At 37.9% G+C, this 22,757-nt stretch overlaps 1 protein-coding gene across 4 annotated transcripts in view; it reads right to left on the bottom strand.

Moving 5' to 3' along the window:
* Window positions 1-22,757, bottom strand: part of LOC146000510 (PTS-dependent dihydroxyacetone kinase 1, dihydroxyacetone-binding subunit DhaK-like) — a 138,428-nt gene that overhangs the window by 79,663 nt on the left and 36,008 nt on the right. For 2 of the 4 annotated variants that reach the window (XM_083138245.1, XM_083138246.1), the window contains exon 2: window positions 16,987-17,118. The exons of 1 other annotated variant lie outside the window; for it this stretch is intronic. In XM_083138245.1, coding sequence (XP_082994371.1) covers window positions 16,987-17,115 — 129 coding nt within the window. In that variant the 5' untranslated portion in view covers window positions 17,116-17,118. The remainder of the gene's footprint in view (window positions 1-16,986; window positions 17,119-22,757) is intronic. One more of the 4 variants, XM_083138247.1, reaches the window with a different exon arrangement.

Below are 22,757 nucleotides of genomic sequence, written 5' to 3'. Positions count from 1 at the left end.
AACGGCATAAGTCTGTGAACTTCAATCAAGGTGACCATGTCTTGATATTTGATCCTACAAGCCGCATTGGCGGGGCGCGATGTTTCAGTAATATTTTCCGCGGGCCTGCTACAATTTTAGAAAAAATAAACCCCAACACATACAAGGTGGAATTCACGAACAAGCGGGGTAAAACCGTCATCGATAAGATTGCTGTCCAACGCTTGAAGATTTATCACCCACCTTCAGATGGAGATGGCGACGAAGATCTGCCCATAACGGAAGAAGGTGAGCAAATCGAGGATTAAAAACAATGAATGTACGCGCGTTATCTAGTCAACATCCTTTTCGCTTAAAGATAAAATACGAGTAACTTTTCTATACCTTTTCATTTGTTAATAAATTTTATGTGTGAATAATCAATTGTTACTAACCAAACGGTTGTCACTAAGTGAAATATTCAGTCATGCACACTAAATTACATCGTCAGATGTATATTTTCTGTAATGCGCATGGACACTAGGAGTTTATTTAGTAACTACACAATACTATAATAGTAGTGATACGTACGAAATATATTTTAATGCGCCTTTTGATTATCCTTTCTCCAGTTACCCAGGGATCCCAATTAACTGGTGAAAGTACCTTTCGTTATCGACGAAATGGCATAAGATTTAGGTCTCCAGAAGACTTTAGTTATATTTTTCAAATAAATGTGCTAAGCACATATTAATAATGAAATGTGAACATAAGATGTTCCACTGTAATTTTAGTGTTAGAGAATTTTCATGGCTGAAAAACACATTCACATATTTATAGCGTCGAATTTTTTTTATTTCCAGATCATCGGATTTACATCTTCCCAACTTTTTTCCTTTTACCCGCCTCTAATAATAAATTTTATAGTGCAAAAACAGAATAGGATTACTTATATTTAATAACCGAATAGGAAACGCACAGCTACGGTATCTTTTGAAAATATATATATATAGAGCTCATAGCACGCCTAACTAACGATAATTTAGTGTACTAAGTGGTCTAGAATGGATTGAAACCATCCTACTATGAATAGTTTGGGAGTACTTATAGTATTATATATTAATTTGCCATCAGTTCAGGCGTTAGCATTTACAGAGATATTTTCAGAAGCGTTCCAATTCCCGTATGTAATCTGTACCAGTTTAGTCATTGCGACCTTTGTTATGTTTTTTTTAGCAATTATTTTACTCTGTTCTCGTTTTTATCGCTCTAAGCCTGCAACGAACAAGCTTCAAGTACAAGACATTGTGGTACTACATGACATAGCTAGCGAAGTTAACTCAGAAATGAATCATGTTTATGATAATGTTTGCATGGAACTAGAAACAAACACCCAGGGGATAGTACCACTAAACCCTTCTCCAATACCATTTGTTGAGATTGAGTGTAGACAGCACCTTGCTCCTCCCACCTGTGCTCCTGAAAGACAGTTTTCTGACGTAATGGATGAAGGTGTTACTGAGCCTTATTTAATACCAATTTCAGTTAATATCCTAGCTCAGGATCAACCCATTGCTTTTGTCCATCACGATATGTATGATGATTTATAATTGATTTACGCGCCAATATAAATTGTTTATAATTTTTTCATTGTGATAAATTTATAGTTTCCATTATGTCTACACCCCAGATTTGCACAGGAGTTCTTGGTGCAAGGTTGAGTACACATTTCTGCAAGCGTCGTCACGTTTCTCCTTTCCTTACAATTTTCTCTCTCTCTCTTAACCCCGCCCCCCTTCTTACTACCCAGCGGAGAACCGCACGAACGCAATAACTCACATTTCTTGCAAGTTAATTTCCTCCATTCCGTTTTACCAGTGTTAGTTAATTCCTGTAAACTATGACGGCTGCGATTCAGCGTTCCCATACACCCAGTAACCTAGGACAGTTCCGGCCGAAAGGTGAAAATTGATACAATGACAGGATTGCAATATGACAATGCACAATGGCTAACTATGCTCCTTTTCCAAGGAACTGACTCTAAGCAACGATACATCTCTTGTTACCTTTTCCTGACTTCGCATAATCTGTTGCCTAGCGGCGACTCTATTGCTCTCGCAGCCGGGAAAGATCGAACCATAATCCAGCATGCTTACCTTCTAGAATTTCCCCACCCCAGATTTTTTACGAGAATTATCCTGACCCCACAATTTCTTGCACTTCAAGCCATCACTCGCATCGAAGCTGCGGTCGAAATTTTACTTACTAGTTGGCGATTAAAATTCACCTTCATTTCCAACGAACTGTTTCAGTACTCATAATGGTGGCTGGCCAGTTCCAATAGCCTACCTTCGTGCGTAAATGAAAGTGACTTGGCAGAGATATTTAAATATCTTATTTTACATTCGTAGAATTATACTCAATTATTATACTCTTAAATCATGGATGATTCCCTCCGTTGCCTGCAGATGCTGACAAGAAAAACGAAATTACTGAAAGCAGCTGAATATATGAACAGTATATGAACTTCGGTAAGAAAAGTATTTAAAGGCTAATGTATTATTCGTCCAGCCACAGACTCAGATTGTACCATGTCTTCTATTATTCATTAATTAATTTTGTAGTTAAGTATTGCAACTTCGTAAAAGGTGCGACCTATTGGATACAGGAAATACATAATAAGTTTAGTGTACAGGATCTGGTACCATTGTGCATTCGATTGTCTTTTGAATCGGATCACGTGATGTTCTGTGCTCGGGGAGAGAAGGCTCTGTCTGTTGAGGAACAGCCGCAGAGTGCAGTAGGTTGGTTAGTCTATGCTATTAGTCTTAGTAGTACTTTACAAGAGTAAAGTAAAAGTAAAAAAGTAAAGTGCTCCCCTGTGCATAGCACCACGCCATGATGGCGTATAGGGGGTGTGGGGGTAACGCCCCACACTTTCTTGATCCGGTCATGAGTGGGGGTGATGTGATCAGCATCACGCCCCTGACCGCATTTATCCCCCAGGGTTTCCCCTATGTACTCATGTCATTCGACACTGAGTGGGCCCCGGGGCCGCTTCCAACGTTCGAGAAGTTCCCGGATTTGAACCGGCCGGGGATCGAACCCAGGACATTTAGCACGGTAGTCAGACGCGTTACCGACTTTTCTTTCTATATAATTTACATTACACAATATCAATCATCAAGACTTTACACAAGTAATTAAGAGATATTACAAATTGGTACATAGTGGATTATACAATAGGTTTCAATCTGTATAGAATTTTACATAAGAGATTATGTTAATGCTAGAAATCCGGCCTTCACGTCATTAATTCAATATAATTTCGTAATTCTACTAAGTAAGTTCTCCATCTTTCTTTGTCAGTATGTTCAGAGTTTACATAAGATATTACATTACATTATGAAGTACATTAATCAATTGTTATTAAGATACAATCGTACCAAAGCTACGCTATTTTTTACATTAGTATATTTTGTAAAAAGTTTGCATACAAACTTCTCTTGTCGTAATTGTTCAGTTGTAAGTATTCGTTTTGTACATAATTCTGTAATGATTCTTCACATTTGGCTGGTCTCTTCTTTAAGGCATAATACACATACTGAGCTATGATCCACTGCACGGCCTGTAATTTGGTTCTTGGATAAAAATTAAAGTCTTGAAGTAGGATATGGTCTACTGTAAGGTAGTTGGCAGTAAGTCGGCACATTTTTCCTAGTCTTTGGCAAGGTATTGCCAATCATCACGTATTTCGGAGCACGTACTGAGTCTATGTTTCAAAGTATCACTTTGATTGCAAAATCCGCATTCTTCGTTCCCTTCCAATTGTAGCCGGAGCGCCATCTGTTGTGACAAGACTTTGTCATGCACTGCTAGGTACCACATAGATCGCACAGGTGTAGGTATGTGTCGTGCATTTACATTACGCCATGCTTTTGACCATTGGATGGTAGGGTGCACGGTTTGAATTCTTGGCATCACTCGTCGTCTTTGTAACTGCATTCGATCTAAGGATTTGCCCGTAATTGTTTCACTTTGTAATTGCGGGCATGCTATGAGTAAATACGTAAATTCCACCAGCGTCGTTTGAAAATAGTTGAGAGTACTGGTTAATTTAGGCACTCAGATAGGGGCTGTAAGTTCGACATCTCTTAAGTAAGAATGTAGCACATGCCCTGTCAGGTTCTGTGTTGTACTCAATAACTGTTTTATGTTGCGGTGTATTAGAAGTGACTGTGCTTTTATGTCAACGTTCATCAGGTTAAATCCTCCAACTCGTTCAGGTAGACACAGTGTCTTATACTCGACCCGTAATACATGTTCTTACCAAATAAACTGTGTTGCTATACGCCGTATTTCAGCAGCTTTTGGTTTGGGGAGTTCTAAGACTTGCGCTACAAACCACAGTTTAGATAAGAGAAACACATTAACGTAGGTTACTCTGGCTATTATTGATAATTCCCGTCTCCGATTTAGAAAACTTGCATGTCGGAGGCGTGTCACTACTTGATTATATGTTTTTACTTTCGTTTCTGTTAAGGTGGTACCGAAAACTATTTTTAATATCGTCACATTCTTTACAATCTCATAGACAGAGGATCTATAACAATGTCCTGGGTGCTTTCCCAGTTGTAGAATTTTCGATTTTTTGTAATTCACTGTCAAGCCCGTTATTTCTTGTGTTGCTTCAAGTATTTTTGTACTGATTTCAGATCATGTTCATCTTGAAGTATTATAGTCACATCGTCTGCATATGCCAGGATTCGATGTGTTTGAGGATATAGTTCAATTCCTTTTACCTCATCCTGTAGCCAGTTTATGATAGGTGTTATCGCTAAACAAAAGGCGAGAAGTGAGAATGGACATCCCTGTCGGAGGCCTCGTTGCAAAGAAAACTGTTTCTTCAATTCCATTTAAATTAAGTTGTACTCTTGCTTGGAAATAGAAACCTTGGATCGCCTCGATAATTTTGTCTCCTAATCCAATTTTGTGTAATAATGCAATAGATAATCATGTTTTATGGAATCAAATGCACTTGCAAAATCTAATGCTAAAATTGCTGTTGTAGATTCCTTTTCATCTTGTGTTAGGCCTAAGGCTACTATTTCTCTCAAGGTAGTTAACAATTCAAATATTCTTCCTTTGGTTCCAAATACATGTTGTTGTTTTCCAATTATTTTATCTGTATATAGCTGCAAACGACTAGTAAGAAGGCGTGCGTAAATTTTATAGTGTACACATAACAACGTTATTGGCCGGTAATATTGTGCAGATTGACAGCGGCCAGGTTTCGGTACCAACACCATAACTCCTAACAAGCTTGAGGGACCCATCCGTTGACACCGAAAAACGTCGTTTACCCATCTTGTCATTAAGTCTTTCATCAGAGGCCAAAAAGTTTTAAATAGTTCCATGAGGAGGCCATCAATTTCACCCGCTTTATTATTTTTTCCTGTCATTACCGCTTGCTTTACTTGGTCCATTGTAAAGGGTTGCTCCAGCATTTTGTTGTCTTCTTTTGTTATCTTCGGAATGTGATTGGCGAGAATCGATAGATCTGGTGGTTCTGTGGTAGACTGGGCTCTAAATTTACTGGAAAAGTGATTGACGAGATATCGGTATATATCCGCTGAATTTGTATGTTTACATCCATTCTCATCTTCTATTGCTGTGATTAATTTCCGTTGTTCTCTTTTTCGCTCTTTTAACATGTGGGATAATGTTGGTAGTTCCGTAGGATCGAACATAGGTAATTGACTACGATAGTTGTATCCCTGTAAGTTTTGGTTATACATCTTCAAGACAACTGCTTGCATTTTCTTGTATTCGGGCAATATTGAGGAGTCACTTTCTATTTTATGGGCTAGTTCTCGTAATACAGCATAATAAAAATTATATTTTTTGTGGAAGTCAGACATTCGTTGTTTACTGTATTGTTGACAAAAATATTTTATGGACGGTTTGAGGAAAGAGTCCCACCTGTTACGTTCCTAGCAACTTTCCTCACCCTTTACTCCTATAGTCGGGAGCATGGAGTCTCTAAGGGTCTACACTGAAACCTATCTTCAGTGTAGGTGTAGAACAAATCCAACCAACGTCGTGAAGTTTTAATGAAAAGTTTATTTACTGCTTGAGTATTTACAGCCAGTGGTTAGGTAACTCGTAACTGGAACTTGGAGGTCAATTGTTAATAGATAATTTCGAACTTACTAGAAAGGTCAAACTAGGGTGGCCCAAACCTAGGTTTTACAGAAGAGCGGCATACACCTATTCACTTCTTCCTAGACTTGGAGTTATCACCCGAGATTGCCAATTTAGGTTTTTACAGAAGAGCGGCTTGCACCTATTCACTTCTTCCTAAATTGGAACTTATATCCCATTCGGCTAACCTAGGTTTTACAGAAGAGCGGCATACACCTATTCACGTCTTCCTAGATTAGACCGTTCCTATTTGGCCAGTCTAGGTCTTTAAAGAATAGCGGCTTGCGCCTATTCACTTCTACCTAGACTGACACCAGAACAGACCACCTTACGGACCAAATTCCTTTGTATTTATACCCAAAGTTCCAGCCTCGAACACCTGTCTTTAGGTAATTTCTTATTACAATACTCTAAATTACAACAGAAAGATATTTGAAAAATACATAGTTTGGCAATTAATAATTTACAAAGAAAGTTTACATATTCATTTGAGTTAACAATTATTTCTTTAACGTTGATAAAATCTTACATTTTGGAAATATACAAATTTAAATGTTCCGCCATTATTTAATTACAATTAGGTTAGTTCATCAAACATGGATAATCTTTGATTGGCAAATCTATATTTACATCATAATAAATGCTCGTTGTCTTAAGCGAGCTGTCTTCATTTGATAGTTACAGAAAGGTGAATACATTAGTTCAACAACGCCTTGATTGGCGCGTTCATATTTGCGTCACAACATGTAGTATCACGGACATTAACAATGACTTGAGGTAACACTATATCAATTTTTCTTTTTAACACGGCATTGCAAAGTTACAAAATAAGTAAGGTCGTAACAGGTTCCCCCCTCTGTAGTTTAAAGGAAAATTTGAGAAACGAAAGTGAAACAAATTTTTCTTTCTCTAAACTCTTTGCCTTTCTTATACATTTTTTTTCCCAATAAACTTACATTTAGGTTCATTTGAGTATAAAGTTTTTTACATAGCATTTGGTTTTATTATTTCAAATTAAATGATTAGTTCAGTAGAACTAATAATCATATTGTTTCCCAAATATTAATGCTTTATCAACATTTATAACAACACACTAGAAATTATATGGTTAGATTTCAATTAAGTACATGTCTTAAATACAATTTTATATTCAAATTTTAAACTATTAAATTAACATATCATACAATTCTCAAACGATAATATTTGATCACAACTTTTTAAACGGCTTTCTTCTTTTATTATATATATATATATATATATATATATATATATATATATATATATATATATATATATATTCAATTCAACACAACAGTTTTTAAAGAATTAACAAACAAATACAACATATCAAGGTTACACACATTTAGTTAAACAAGAATTTGTTGCTTGATTAATTATTTCCTGTAAAGGTGATGTTCAGTTATAAGCTATTTCAGTAATCACCATTTTTTCTTTAATTAGGTTTTCTTTAAAATAAACCGCATCCCGTTCCAACTAAACAATTTCTTCATTTCTCGCCTGGCACCATTCCGACTTAACTTTAATTTTGTTTGCCAAGAGTTGGAGGAAAATCTTCTTGTTCATTTTCACTTCCGGGCTTAGCTCCAGGAACCATCCTTGCCAATCAGGGACATCCTTTTTAGGAACCTTGTCTTCCTTCAGGGGACTGGTAACTAGCGGGGCAGGTTGATCGTCATAAAAATGGTCATTAATTAGTTCAGGGACGTTTACTAACTCCTTGCGCACTAGGGTTATCAAAGCTTCAACAGGAAGGTCGTCCACTAGCTCATCACAGGTTAGTTTGTTAACGTTTTTGTCGTTCCCAACTTCCTTAGAGACTGCCTCAATACTAGAGGAAAATTTGTTTAGTATGTCTCTTAGTTCAGCCCTATGCAGCCTCTGCTCAGCTTCGATCTTCCTAAAGGTATCCTGTAGTCGTTCGTTTTCCTTTCGCCTAGTTTGGATCAATATTGAGGTAAAACTTTTGGTAAGATCCTCTAAATAACCCTCTAATCTTTCATTGTCAGAAGTCCAAGCGTTGGATTGTTGAAACCACTGTTTGTAGGACTTGTCGAACTCCTCCACAATTTGTTGTTCTGCTAAGCTTAACTCTTTGGGTATCTGAATAGCAGAGCTCTGTCGTTCAGCCTTGTTAGTTCTCTAACAATCTTGATACGTAATGCTTGACCGTTTATCATAATCTCGCTTTTTAAAGAATTTCGAGCCAGACCTAGACCTTTATGTAATAATTATTGATCTCTCTTTTTCTCAGTAAAACCTTTTAATTCTAGAGTTTCTCACTCTTCCTTATTATTTGACCTCTCGGATAAACGTTTACAATTTAAGCCATTTTTGCTAACGCTATGAGGACTCAGCCTCTTAAAATAACAATTTCTTCCTTTAAATTGTTACAGCAATTTCTCTTCTATCCTCGAAGAGTAAGGGAATCAACCTTTTCCCCTGGTAGCCCTTCCTTGGCTTACCAAGCAATAACGCTTACTCGGCTTATGGAAACATCCTCGGTTCCCTGTGATCAGTTTATAAGGTATTTCTTTTCATTCAGGTTCTGCACTATTATTAAATTTCTGTTTTTCTAGGTTCCAGTCCTCCTCGGCTCGAGCTCCACTTCTCCAGCAATTCCTTTCTACGTTCGGCTGAACAATTAATTTTTTTAAGGTTGTGGAAATTCTCCTTTCCTAAAACTTCCTTCGTCCAGGGATCCCTTAGCAAAGCCACATTATTCCCTATTTCTATTATTTCATAGGGACCTAGGAAATATTCGAAAAATTTGGCGATTTCTTTGTTTGGTGCCGAACTCAGTTTACGATTTCTTTTTAACACTAAATCTCCGATGTTCAAAATATATCCGCTTTGCTCGCCTTTATTTTTCTGAGTTCTTGGTTTATATGAGGCCAGGAACAATTTGGTTTCCCATTTGATCTTTCCTTCGTCTCCTTTTAAAGTTGAGTATCTCAGGAGAATAGGCTTTCTGTCTTATTTCTTCTTGATTGGCCATCCAGGCATCAATGATTACTTGACTAATACTGTTTTCAAAGTCCGACGTATTTTTTCCCGTCAAGGTATTTCTTCCTAATAATTCTTCTTCCACCAGCAGTCCTTCTTTCATTAAATACAGTCTTTGGTTTTTTGTATCTAAATTTGCTTGATATTTCTCCAAAAATGGGTAGCCCATCAATAAGTCAGCATCTAAATTCCGACTTACATAGACCAAATCTTCAAATACACATCCCCCAATTTCAAAGTGAATTCTTCTACATCCTACTATTCTAGAACTTTCTTTTCCAGTAAAATCTCGTAGTTTCACTCCGGGACATTTCTGAAGTTTAAGTCCGAGTAACCTGTCCCGTAACTTAAGCCAAATTTTATATTTCATTATAGTGCATTCACTCCCTGTATCTATAGTGCACTTAATTTTTAATCCTAAAATTTGGGCGATAATTTCTGGTTTCTTGGACAACAATATTCCCCTATGTTCAGGTTCTTCTATTTTTTCCCATTCCTCATTTTCGATTTCTAATTCTAAATGCAATACTTCTAAAAAATCTTCGGTGAGGAAATTGTCGGTACTCTCATTTTTCTCCGATGCAGTTTTCCCTTCCGTTGTAAATGAGAGAGCTTCATTTACAACGAGGGTTGGTTTAAATTTTGATTTGGGAGCATTGAACCTTCCCAAGCTGGAGCGACAGGATTTAACTCAGTCGGGACGGGACTTCTTCAGTTTGGCAGGAGATTTCCTTTGTATTAGAATTTCTATTGAAGTGGTTGTTGGGGAAACGGGATTGGTTCCATGGTCGTCTATATGGTTGACTTCTATTGCCGTTGCTATAGAAATTCCGCCCTTGGTAACCCCTCTGGTTTCTATTATAGTTCCTATTAGGATTCTGAGGTGTTCTGGTCGCTCCTTCACTTTCGTTGTTAAACCTAGACGAGACTATATTAGTCTGCCTAACTCTGGGTTGAAACTGCCTTCTGTCTTCCACCTTGGGGTTATCTCCCCTACTTATCTCCAGTTGTTCGGAAGCTTCATATCGACTAAGATAATTTGCTAGTTGTTCCATGGTTTTAGGATCTCGAGTCAATACTAGTTGTCGAACTTTCACCGGAAGTTGGCTGATTATCAAATGCAAGACTTCACCCTGATTTACTACTTCCACCAGATTGCAGTAGTTTCCATAGACTTCCCAGCAGTATTCTTCTAACGTTAATCCAAGGGACCTCTGAAATTTCTTATTCCTTAACAGCTGCATTTCTCGTTGTTTAGCCTCTAAGGAAGCATACTGCTTTCGAAATGCATAACAGAACTGATCAAAACTCTTCCACTTCCTTTCATTTGCTATAAACCAGGATTTGGCCTTTCCTGTCATTAAGGAAGGTAAAATTTTCAACCTGTAAAATTCTGAAACTTCCATTATATCTAGATAGGTCTTTAAACTTTCGATGTATCGTTCGGCCGAGACTGAATTTATTTCTCCAGAAAACTTCTCTAAAGCTTTTATATCTGCCAGTCTAAAATTCCGACACTTGGATTTCCTAACTCTGTTGTTAGTCTTGATTGAAGAATTCTTGTGACTTCTTCACTTTCTTCGAGCGTCGGCTTCTATTCAACTCCGAACCTTCGTCGGACGTAGCACTCGAGGATGAGAGGTTACTTCTTTCAGTATACCTCCTCTTAGATACACTAGCGATAGGAGTGGCCAAATTGGCAGAGTGAATCCTCTGACTTTGGTCTACTGAATTAGCACTCAAAGGTAGACGTTCTAATTTCATGGCCAAAGAATCTATTTCACTAGAAGTTTTGTGAAATTGCCATTGTACTTCCTTTATTTCGTCTTCCATTTCCTTTCTTCTTTGCAGTTTTTCTTCCATCAAGCTCTTGGTAGTTTCAAGCCTTAAACTTTCAAATAAGCTTGTTAATTCCGTTTCTTTTGTTTTCCTCTGACTTTTTCTTCATCTATTTCTTCCAATAAGGCTTTCTGGGTTGCTTCCATCTGATCTTTCACTTCTTGACTCATTACTTGTTTAAATCTTCCATTTCGGCCCTCATTCCCTTTTGGCATTCTTCTACAGTTTTTTGTAACTCATTCTTATTGATCTTACACTCTAATCTTACTTCCTCTATTAATTCTCTCATCTTTTTACTATCTTCTTCTCTTTCTTTTTGTCTCTTCTCTTCATCTTCTTGTCTTTCTTTCTGTCTCTTCTCTTCATCTTTCTGTCTTTTCTCTTCATCTTCTTGTCTCTCTTTCTGTCTCTTTTCTTCATCTTCTTGTCTTTCTTTCTGTCTCTTCTCTTCATCTTTCTGTCTTTTCTCTTCATCTTCTTGTCTCTCTTTCTGTCTCTTTTCTTCATCTTCTTGTCTCCACGTTTTCAATAAATCTATCATTTGGTTCGCAGATTCAGATTTGTTTTGACAACCTTGGCATTTAAAACTAGTTCTATCAACATCTTCATTCGTGGCATCCATATTCAAACAACTCAAGTGGAACAAACACTCGCATTCTTGACATTTGACAGTTCCTTCTTCGGACTTGGAGTCATCAGTGCAGCACTTAAAGGTCGCCATGTTTAATTTTCTTTGTTCCCCCCATAAATACCTTTTTGACATGACTAAATACTAATACTTGAGTTTTCACACTTTTAAAATGTAAGTCCTTTTTCTTGAAGAATATTTTCCAAACTAATGAAGTCTTTAAGTTATTGCTTCTTATAGTAATCTTCTACTCGTCGTTGGTCATCTTCTTCAACTGCAGCGGTCAGGATTCTTCAGCTTCTACGGCGCTACTGCAACTTCGCTTCTAACGAGGACCTCTTCCGTAATAGTCGTCTGGCTGGATTCTTCAATTGCCGAGCCTCTACGTCGTATGCCCAGTATCCAACGTCGGTGGTTGAAGTTCTAAACTGTCGTGGCCATCACGTTGGGCGCCAAAAAGGATCTGTTACGTTCCTAGCAACTTTCCTCACCCTTTACTCCTATAGTCGGGAGCATGGAGTCTCTAAGGGTCTACACTGAAACCTATCTTCAGGGTAGGTGCAGAACAAATCCAACCAACGTCGTGAAGTTTTAATGAAAAGTTTATTTACTGCTTGAGTATTTACAGCCAGTGGTTAGGTAACTCGTAACTGGAACTTGGAGGTCAATTGTTAATAGATAATTTCGAACTTACTAGAAAGGTCAAACTAGGGTGGCCCAAACCTAGGTTTTACAGAAGAGCGGCATACACCTATTCACTTCTTCCTAGACTTGGAGTTATCACCCGAGATTGCCAATTTAGGTTTTTACAGAAGAGCGGCTTGCACCTATTCACTTCTTCCTAAATTGGAACTTATATCCCATTCGGCTAACCTAGGTTTTACAGAAGAGCGGCATACACCTATTCACTTCTTCCTAGATTAGACCGTTCCTATTTGGCCAGTCTAGGTCTTTAAAGAATAGCGGCTTGCGCCTATTCACTTCTACCTAGACTGACACCAGAACAGACCTCCTTACGGACCAAATTCCTTTGTATTTATACCCAAAGTTCCAGCCTCGAACACCTGTCTTTAGGTAATTTCTTATTACAATACTCTAAATTACAACAGAAAGATATTTGAAAAATACATAGTTTGGCAATTAATAATTTACAAAGAAAGTTTACATATTCATTTGAGTTAACAATTATTTCTTTAACGTTGATAAAATCTTACATTTTGGAAATATACAAATTTAAATGTTCCGCCATTATTTAATTACAATTAGGTTAGTTCATCAAACATGGATAATCTTTGATTGGCAAATCTATATTTACATCATAATAAATGCTCGTTGTCTTAAGCGAGCTGTCTTCATTTGATAGTTACAGAAAGGTGAATACATTAGTTCAACAACGCCTTGATTGGCGCGTTCATATTTGCGTCACAACATGTAGTATCACGGACATTAACAATGACTTGAGGTAACACTATATCAATTTTTCTTTTTAACACGGCATTGCAAAGTTACAAAATAAGTAAGGTCGTAACACACCACTGAATCAAATCTTTCTGACGCAAACTCATGGATTCCCCATTTCTTCCACTGTTATTCAAATTCCATACGGAATGTGGAATCTTGCAATAGTTGTATATTAAAACGCCAGTATCCTCGACCTTTCCTAACGTGAGCTATATTTAACTGAATGTCCATGTTTACTCCAAGGTGATCAGTAAAACATGTTGGTTGTACAGTTATTCTTCTAGTCTGTGAAACTAAACTGCAGGTTACGTAAAATCGGTCCAGTCTGCTTGCCGAGTCGGTTCTTATATATGTGTAGCCTGGCTCGTGAGGGTGTTTTTTCTCCCATACGTCACTTAACTTAAACCCATTCACTAGAGCTTGCAAACTGTCGCAGGGATGAAATCCGGGGTTTTCGTCTTCTTTTCGCGAAGTACAATTAAAGTCGCCCACACATATCAAATGTTGTCGATTTCCCCCTAATGCTGTTGCTACATGGGTATTAAAAAAGTCTGCGCTCTCCTTCCTTGCTGCAGTACCCGAGGGTGCATATACATTACATATCCACACCGATCCCACAAACACACATGAAATACTCCCTGATGGGTGGTATAATACCTTAGCGACAGGGATAGTTTTCTTAACAATTATTGCCGTTCCTGTGAATTGAGGGTTACTATTATTATAAACTACATAGTCTATTCCTACCTCAAGGTTTTCTATATCGACTTCCTGTATACATACGATGTCCAAATCATAAGTTTTTAAATAATATTTGAAAGCTTTAATTTTTACTGTCGAGGTAAATTTATTTATATTAATCGTGGCTAAATGAAATATTGTATCTTGCGCCATATCGTTTATGGTATTCAAATCTAGGTTATTCGTGACAAGTAATAGAAATACACACCAGAAAGTACCCGTTACTAACATTTCTGTTAAATATATCTCTTAACTCAACCCGTAAACAAAACCTTCTCTTACACTCAATACCAACAAAAGGGGGTGAGAGACGGGAACATGAATACATCTAATTATCTTTTATGTCACATGTTGTATAACAAAAGTACTTACAGAATTTCTATGGAGCTATTCTTCACATGTTTATCATCAAGAGCAAGGGTTGCTTCCAGATTGTTGGGTACACTTTGGGACAGGTTATCCCTCACTTGCGAAGGGGAACGTTGTTCACTTGGTTTCTTTGCCGGAGGCCCATTGATCGATTCTCCTCCGTCTCTGCCTCCCCACTGTAGGTGATGATGTGATCTGCACCGATGAACGTGCTGGAGACTGGTCCCTGGTAGTCATCTGCAATGAACTTTCATCTGTTGTCGGTGAATCTTCAAGTGTTTCCCTTGGTTCTTTTTCCTTAAAAGTGTTGGTGATCGGCAAACTGGGATCCTCGTCTTTGGTGGACACTGAACTCTCCATAAATTCGTCAGTACTTTCATCATTTGATGCGATTTGTTCTTTTCTGGTCGACATTTGTGGAACATCCTGTATTGTCTCAACACTGACACATGCAGGTGGTTCGTTTTGTTGCTTGGTCGTTACACCTGAGAGTATCATAGGCACACTGGTTATCACTTCTTCTGTGCTGTTCAAGTTATACGGGATGGGTCGGGCTCTTCCTGCATACGAATTGTCACCCACTCTTGTTGATGATCGCTGTCGATTGGGGCATTGATTGAAGAAGCGTTCCTGAGAATCGCACGCCGAACAAGACTTAGCTTGACCATTATGTGTGACCCAATACCTCCCTCCACTTATAGACACGTAAGAAGGTATTGAACGGGTCAAGGTCATCTTTACAATTTTCCTGCCCGTACGTACTGGATATATATGATCTTCATTATACTTCTCATCTACTAATGTGTGTATGGTTCCATATTGTTTCAAAACTACTCGTATCGGGTCATCGTCTAATTCACTTGGGATCACATGAAGTCGCACTATTACTGTTGCACTATCCGCCCATGTCATTAAAACCTCATAGGCACCTTCCGAATCATTATACACATAAGATCCATTCGATTGATTCAACAACCGTTCACACAGAAGCTTCGAAACTAAACTCAGATACAAACATTTTATAAAGTGATCTAACTCGATACTCACGACTTGATCCGGTGTTAGTTTCAATGTGTCGTTTATCCATTGGTGTAATCCCGTCGACGAGGGTTTGTCTCTGATGTTGCTGAAATTTATTTTCAGTGTGTTGACCCTATTAATCGCAATTTGACGTCTATGTATTAAACTTCCACAAGACACTTACGTAAAGCACTGGCTACGCGTGGTCGGGAGTTGTACGAGCGAGCGATTGTGCAACTTCCTTGTATCGCAGCTCTCGCCAGACTGTGAACCGTCCGGGGATCGAACCCGGGACATTTAGCATGGTAGTCAGACGCATTAGCGACTGAGCCACCACGGTCGACTTTACAAGAGATGAGTCGTTATTGCAATGTTATTTCAAAATATCTACATATTGGTGTTCTTAGATAAATATTGCACATTCTTTACATTGGAGTGAATATTAATGTGAATGTACGCGTATCGAGACGTTGTTGTCTATATATGTAATAAATTAGATTATTATTACTTCAAAACATGGTTTAATTATTGAGACAACAAGACCTTTGATCAATAATGTGCTTGGCCCTTCTGCTGTGTATAGTGTAGGTACAATTGGTATTGATCTTATATTTTAAAGGTGGTTACATACGTTTCCCAATTTACAGAAAATTTCTGTTTTTGTTATTTTTAAAATTATTTTTGCCATGTCAAAAATGCTTTTTCCTCTTTAACCATAGGTTACCCGTGCCGTACGAGAAACGTACTTATCTGAGGGGGTGGGGGCACAGGCCCACACTTCTTTTATCATTAAAATTCAAGAAACCTTTTTTGTTATTGAATCAATGTTTTCTTTGTTGATTATATATGTGCAGTTATTTATTAACTATAATAATTATACATAGTATCATCATTAATAAGAAATAATAACCAATTATTGCATGAGTGTCACACACATATTTTACCATTCACTAAAACTCACAAAAACCATAATACGTTTTCAATAATGATTTTTTGTTTATGTAGTTGTTCATTAATTATAATACTTACCAAAATTACCAACCAAGTGTACACTCTCACTGGCATTAGTGTCTCGAATAACACGCACTCAAAGATGTCGCCTGATAGGCTCATGTGCATTTTGCTTCCTATCTACATTACATTTATGTTTCAATGGACAAAAGTAATACAGAAATAACGGGAACACCCTATATCAGGGGTTCCCATATATTTTCGTTCCACGGCGCCCTCAGTGTTTCGAGATTTTTCCGCGGCGCCCAAATCGGAATGTAGGCCTATCAAACTCTTGCTGTGGTTAGGTTGCTTCCCATAAGTTAAAAAATAAACTCATATTTCATATTCAGGAATATTCTGTGTAAAAAGTACTAAATAAGCACATACTTGGAACAATCACATCTAAAACCATATGTAGACTGACAAGGAAGTGTCATTTGAGTGAAATATTGGAATATACACTTTGGAAACCACTGCCCTAGGGAACAATGTAATTTATTTTCATTTTTTAATAAAAAATTCACAGTTGAAAAATCGAAAAAATAGAGGTGGGTGGCCTAACAGCCTCCTCCCCCTCTCGGATCAGCTAGGGTTAATTGCAGTGATTGATTGATTGAGCTGGTGTTTTAAGTCCACTTTACGCACAGTAAGGCTAATCGGGAATGGACCTACAGTGAGTGCCTCCACCGAGTATCGACGCTAAAACTTAGGGTTAATTGTAATCATGAGAATAATCAGCCAACACTCACCCCTCGAGCGAGAACCACCCTGTTCCTGGGGTGAAGGCAGAGCTCTGGGTAGGCAATGGCCAGCCCCTCCAGCATCTCATCCACGCAGGTCTCTGTGGAATTGATCAGCTTCTTCCCGTGGCTCGCCATTTTCTGGAGCAAAGCAAAAGTATTGCGATTTATTAAAGAATATAGAAACTTATGCACTTTAAAATATCTTGTTTAAAGCATACGAACGAGATAATATAAATTGCATAAATTGAGGAATGAATTCGTGAATAAATTTATAAAAAAATGTCACCAGTTGTCTTGAATTTAAAAGTTATTTTCATTAATTATTGTTCAAAATTCATGTACTTATTATTCTCTTGTTGTGTTATTTATATAACCATAATAAGGTACTCTCATTTTCAATAATGTCGAACATCAAATTACATTGCTTTGCGCAACTGATTTATGCAAAATAAGTATCATAGAAACTGTTCGAATGTAAATAAGGCTATGGAGATAAATACTCGTATGCGTATTTCGCGTCGGCTGTGGAATGTAAAAACAGGGTAATACGAAAGTATAACGTCACATGAACGTTCATCGTAATGTGATTCTCAGACTGGTCTGTCTACATTGGCACATAAAAAGTGATTTTCCAACCTAAAGCTATTATGTGAATGTTCTGCGGAAACTTGTTGAACAGTTTGAAAGGCATTCTCTTTTCTTAATTCTACGAAATTTCCTACGTTGCCTCAGAAAGATAAACTTTCATAATATTTGTAAAAGGAATATTTGTAACAATATATTATTAACAGAATTTTTATCGAAAGTTATTTTAATGTGGCCAAATTTTGTGAGGCCTATCTGAGTAAATAACTCTGAATTATTGTTCGCATGTACTCTGAAGTACATAAGTTCAATCAAGAATATTGAATGAAAAACCTATGAATGATAGTCATGTAATTATTGTTGGTTCTGACCATAGGCGTAGCTAGAACTTTATATTTGGGTGTGCACAAAAGAAAAATGAAGTCTTGTACCTTTTCAATAACATATTTTGCAATACAATCACTTGGCTCTTTAATTGCACTGATCTTTGTAAAGGAATATAAATGCACTAAATGACAGTGTTGAAAATTTCTGAATATATGTAGTAGAAAAAAATCAAATTGCATAGAAATTATACACACAAAAAAAAATCATAAATGTTACAAACAAATTAATCAAAATACTCGTCATCTATAGCAAGAGACGTCTGTCAAAGGGGTACAATGTTTTTAAACTCATCAATAACTTCATTTACATAAATAGACGAAGCCTTTTCCTGTTCCACAAATAGCAAAAGCAGGCCTTCCAATCTATCCTGCTTGTTTCTCTTAATTTACTTTTAACTTGGGTAAGCTTGGAGAAAGCTATCTCACCCTTGCAGCTTGTGACAGGTATAGAAGAAAAGCGCTGTAGTACAGAGCAGTAGTGAAGCGTAGTCTTACGAAGGAGGCAAGCAATGTTTCAGTACAACAAAACATGTAGTACAACGACATGCCGAGGGGAAAGATTCAAGGTTTATAGCCTCATTTACCCAGTCGCTGGATTTGTCAAAATATCGTAATAAAGTGACTGTACTAAAAATAAACCATATGATCCGCAAACGTCACATTTACTTTTTAAAAAAAATTCAGGTAACGTTATTCATATGATATTAAACGTTTTGCATATGCGAACTTTCCGCATACGACTAAAGGGAGACGGAATTTCTTACTTACTTATTAGTACCTTTATTTGTTCATTATTATTTAATATGGTCAAACGGTGACCAAACCGATTTAGATAAAAAAAAATGGGAATCATTTGTTATTTTACGCTGCATGGTGTAATTTAGTATTTTTGGGCACCCTAAAAACCGCATTGGAGTAACTTAAACACTAAATAAAAAGTTAAACACAAACAATAAAAAATTAATTTCAAAGCAAAGAAACACATGCATAGACGATGTACTCTCCACAATAAATTTCAAACTCTTGGTCCATTGGATGCCACCCTTAGTGACGATATTCATACTCCATTCTTCTTTTCTTCTCTAGAAAATGTTTAAGCACACAATCGTAAAATTTAGTTTCATCCATTTTGAGTTCCTTTAATAGTTCCTTCTCAATGGACAAATGAGCAAGGGCTGACAACCTTTCCTGACCCATGCTGTTCCTGGCGAATGTCTTGATACGTTTCAGCGTTGAAAACGATCTTTCAACTGACGCTGTTGTGGCTGGTATAGTCAGTACTAGCAGACACAGTTTGTGGAGTTCGGGCATGACTTGTTGTAATTCGTTGTTTACAATGTACTTCAAGATGTCCTTTACACTCTTATTGCGGAAACAATCCCGAGAATAGGCAATACTGAGCTCGGTGTGCAACAAGGTTTTGTCAAAATGCTGGATGTACAGTTCCATAAGCGATGAGAAGGCAGTTTCTGGAAATGTAGCAGCATACATGCGAAATTTCCCGCTATCGAGCAATTCAACAAATCGTAGGGCCTCAAGGTTTTCAAAACGTGAAGACAGTTGGCTTATGATGTTGTCTATAACTTCACAATATATACGTTGGTACTGAGATTTTGTGTCGCCTACATTGTTCCTCTTCCTTCTCGGCTGTTGTACTCCTGCAATATCTATTGTCCTTGTATAAATTATGTCAAATTGTTCTCGTTTCTTGGTAATGTCACTTTTGACACTTTCAATTTCTTTGAGGCAAAATCCAATATCCATAGTTTTTGTTTGCAGCACATTAAATAAATATCCCGTCAAGGAAAATATTTCCCCAAACAAGAGAAGAAAAAAGTTGGTTTCGAAACTATCCAGGAATGCCAAGAAACCACCCGCAGAAGAAATTGTTTCACTGTCCCAGTCTTGTGCATTGCCAATAATGTCCTCAAACATTTCAATTATCTTCACTCTATTTTCGGACGTTTTTTGTACAAGCCGTTCACTGTAGTTCCACCTGGTCTGAACCACTTCAGGTAACCTTGATAACTATATCGTCGAGAGCAGCATTTCTTTTTGTCGAATGCGAAAAGAAAGAAGCAAGGCCACTTAGCGTCGAGAAAAACACTTTGCATTCACTAATGTTGCTCACTGTTTGAGAAAGTACTAAATTTAAGCAATGTGCAAAACAGTGAACAAATATTGCACTAGGGAAAATCTGTCTGACTCGTGCTTGTGTCCCCGAGAGATCCCCTGCCATTACGGCTGCCCCGTCGTATGTTTGACACACCAATTTTGATTCCCAGCCTAGTTTTCGAATTGTTTCAACAACGTGGGCAGCAATTACAGCTGCAGTTCGGTTCCTGCTGACATCCTCAAACCCCCAGAAACGCTCAACAATTTTTCCTGACTTCGTCACGTAACGAAACATCGTCGAAAGTTGCGATTTCCGTGATACGTCCGAGGATTCATCGATCATAATAGCTACGAACTTGGTTTCACTTACCTCGGCCTTAATTGCGTCCGTTATGACACCACTCGTGCTTTTAATAAGGTCATTCTGAATCTCACTTGACAAGCCAGTAAATGTTGTAGAATTCTCCAAATGACTTGCCAGCAAAGTATCAAATTCTGCCAACATATTTACAAGTTCTACATAATTTCCACGGTTCAATGATGCCTCACTTTCATTGTGTCCCCGGAATGATAATTCTTGACTACCAAGAAAGGTTGTTACAATTGCAAGACGCTTTAAAATATCGCGATTTTGACGAACAACTTTGTTATGGCGCTCGATTTTTTCTAGTCTGTGGTGATCCAGAGCAAAATTCACACGAGATTTTCCGAATTCCTTCAGAGTTAAAAATGCCCTTATGTGAGATTCTGCTTTTTCATGTCTCTGTAATGCATTGTGCACGTTATTCAGATCACAGTATCCCTCACTTGACCACACGGAGTTCGTCTTGTGCACGGCGAACAATACGCATGGCCAACAGTACAACCTACTGCGTGCTTCACAACCTGCTAGCCAAATAAACTTGTGGTACAAATTGCTTTGGAAATGTCGCACAAAGCCCCTTGGGCTAACTTGTTTTAAGTCCGGTAAATGCGGTGTTGGTCGACCCCCTTCCACGATTTTCATTTTAACACTTATCTCTCTCGAGCTAAACGAAGCAATTTTCAATTGCTCAATAATACACCCGCACTTCACATCAACCGTTCCTAAATACGCGTTCATTCCGATAAATTCACAGCACAAAACACGAAGCAACAAACACTCACACTATCCCACGCGCTTTCCACAACTGCAAATGCAAGCATCCACACAAGATCACTTTGAAAATCTCTGAAACAACAGAAAGTGATACCAACCTATTTCCTTAATTTTATCCGTCACAAAGGAAAGATATATCAGTTTGGAGATAAAAATTACGCGGAGGAATCAGAATCATTTCAGCAGAACGAGTATGTACAATAATATTTAAGTAATAAAGTGTCATTCAATGGCGTGCCCGGGGCGAAGGGGGGGGGTTGATGGTAGACATAACCCCCTTTTGGCCCAGTATATCTAAGAAAAAACGTCAAAGGAAGGAAAAGATGACAAAATGGGGACCGTAAAAAGACCCTGGGAACACCACTTGCGTCATAATAATAGAACTTAAAACATATTCGGGCCTCCCCGATGGCGCAGTGGTAGTGTCGTCGCCTTGTAATCAAGGGGTTCCGGGTTCGATAACCGGTGGAGGCACAAGTGTTTCAGATCCCATTTTAAACTGTAGGTCCAGTCCCGATTAGCCTTACTGTGCATAAAGTGGACTTAAAACAACAAATCAATCAATCAATCATTAAAACATATTTTTGTTCTCATAATATGCAGAATGTATACGATTTACTTCTATGCCATGTACAAATATCAGTAGATAGTTCTTTCTCAGATAGCTTTATTTTCACCCCAAGTTTTATTCAAAAGCAGTCAATTTATTGATTGTAAAATTTGTGAAAGAGCTCACTTGAATTACTGCGTAAATAATTTGGCAGTTGCAAACACTGGTAGCGGTCAACACTTCTGGCGTAATTTGAGCTGGACCGACCAGGAAGCAGGGTGCAGGACCAAGGTCCGTCCAATCTTCCCTCCCTCCCTGAGAAAACTCTTCACGGGGGTGCAGAAATTCCACTGCCCCAAACTCCCAATGTCAACTTTTTTTACGCGTTTTACATTTCGCGAAATCTAAAATAATTTGTAATATAATATGATATATATGGAATTTAGAACAGTGATAATAACTTCTTTTAGTTATTTTATGACTAACAATTATTATTATATTTGCGATCTTGTTTACGTGTTCATGAAGACAAATATTCGTTTCTAGTTTTTGCTGGCAACGTACCCATAGATGAATCCTTCTGCTTTCGGTTGAACTCGGCTATTTTCGGGAATCACGCAAGCTCGGAAAGCACAGCTTTTTGTAGAAGCTTTGTGGACGGGTTCCACCAGAGTTTCACGCTTCGCCATGTGACTCCTTCGGAGGCCTTATTTTCCCGCAGATCGGCTGCAAGCATTGAGGCTGGTGCTTGCTACAGAGCTGCTGGGGGAGTTTGCGGCCGCATTTTTTCGCGAAATCGAGTGCAATGGAAACTAAATACGGTTAGAACATTAAGTACATTAAATGATATTCGAATTATGCAAGCAGTGCTTGCATTGCTTGTACTATATCTTCGCCTCTGGTACAGAGTAGAATGCAGTAAATATCTTCTTTCTCTCTTCTTTCTCCAACCACTCAAACCGCTCCTGTAGCGTAACAGAAGAACTTCCCTTAGGTAAAGAGT

The sequence above is a fragment of the Lepisma saccharinum genome, chromosome 16 (genome assembly GCF_977018435.1).
Source record: "Lepisma saccharinum chromosome 16, izLepSacc3.1, whole genome shotgun sequence".
Classification (NCBI taxonomy): Eukaryota; Metazoa; Arthropoda; class Insecta; order Zygentoma; family Lepismatidae; genus Lepisma; species Lepisma saccharinum.
Note: the sequence above shows the minus strand (reverse complement) of the source record. Positions and strands in the feature narration are given on the sequence as shown.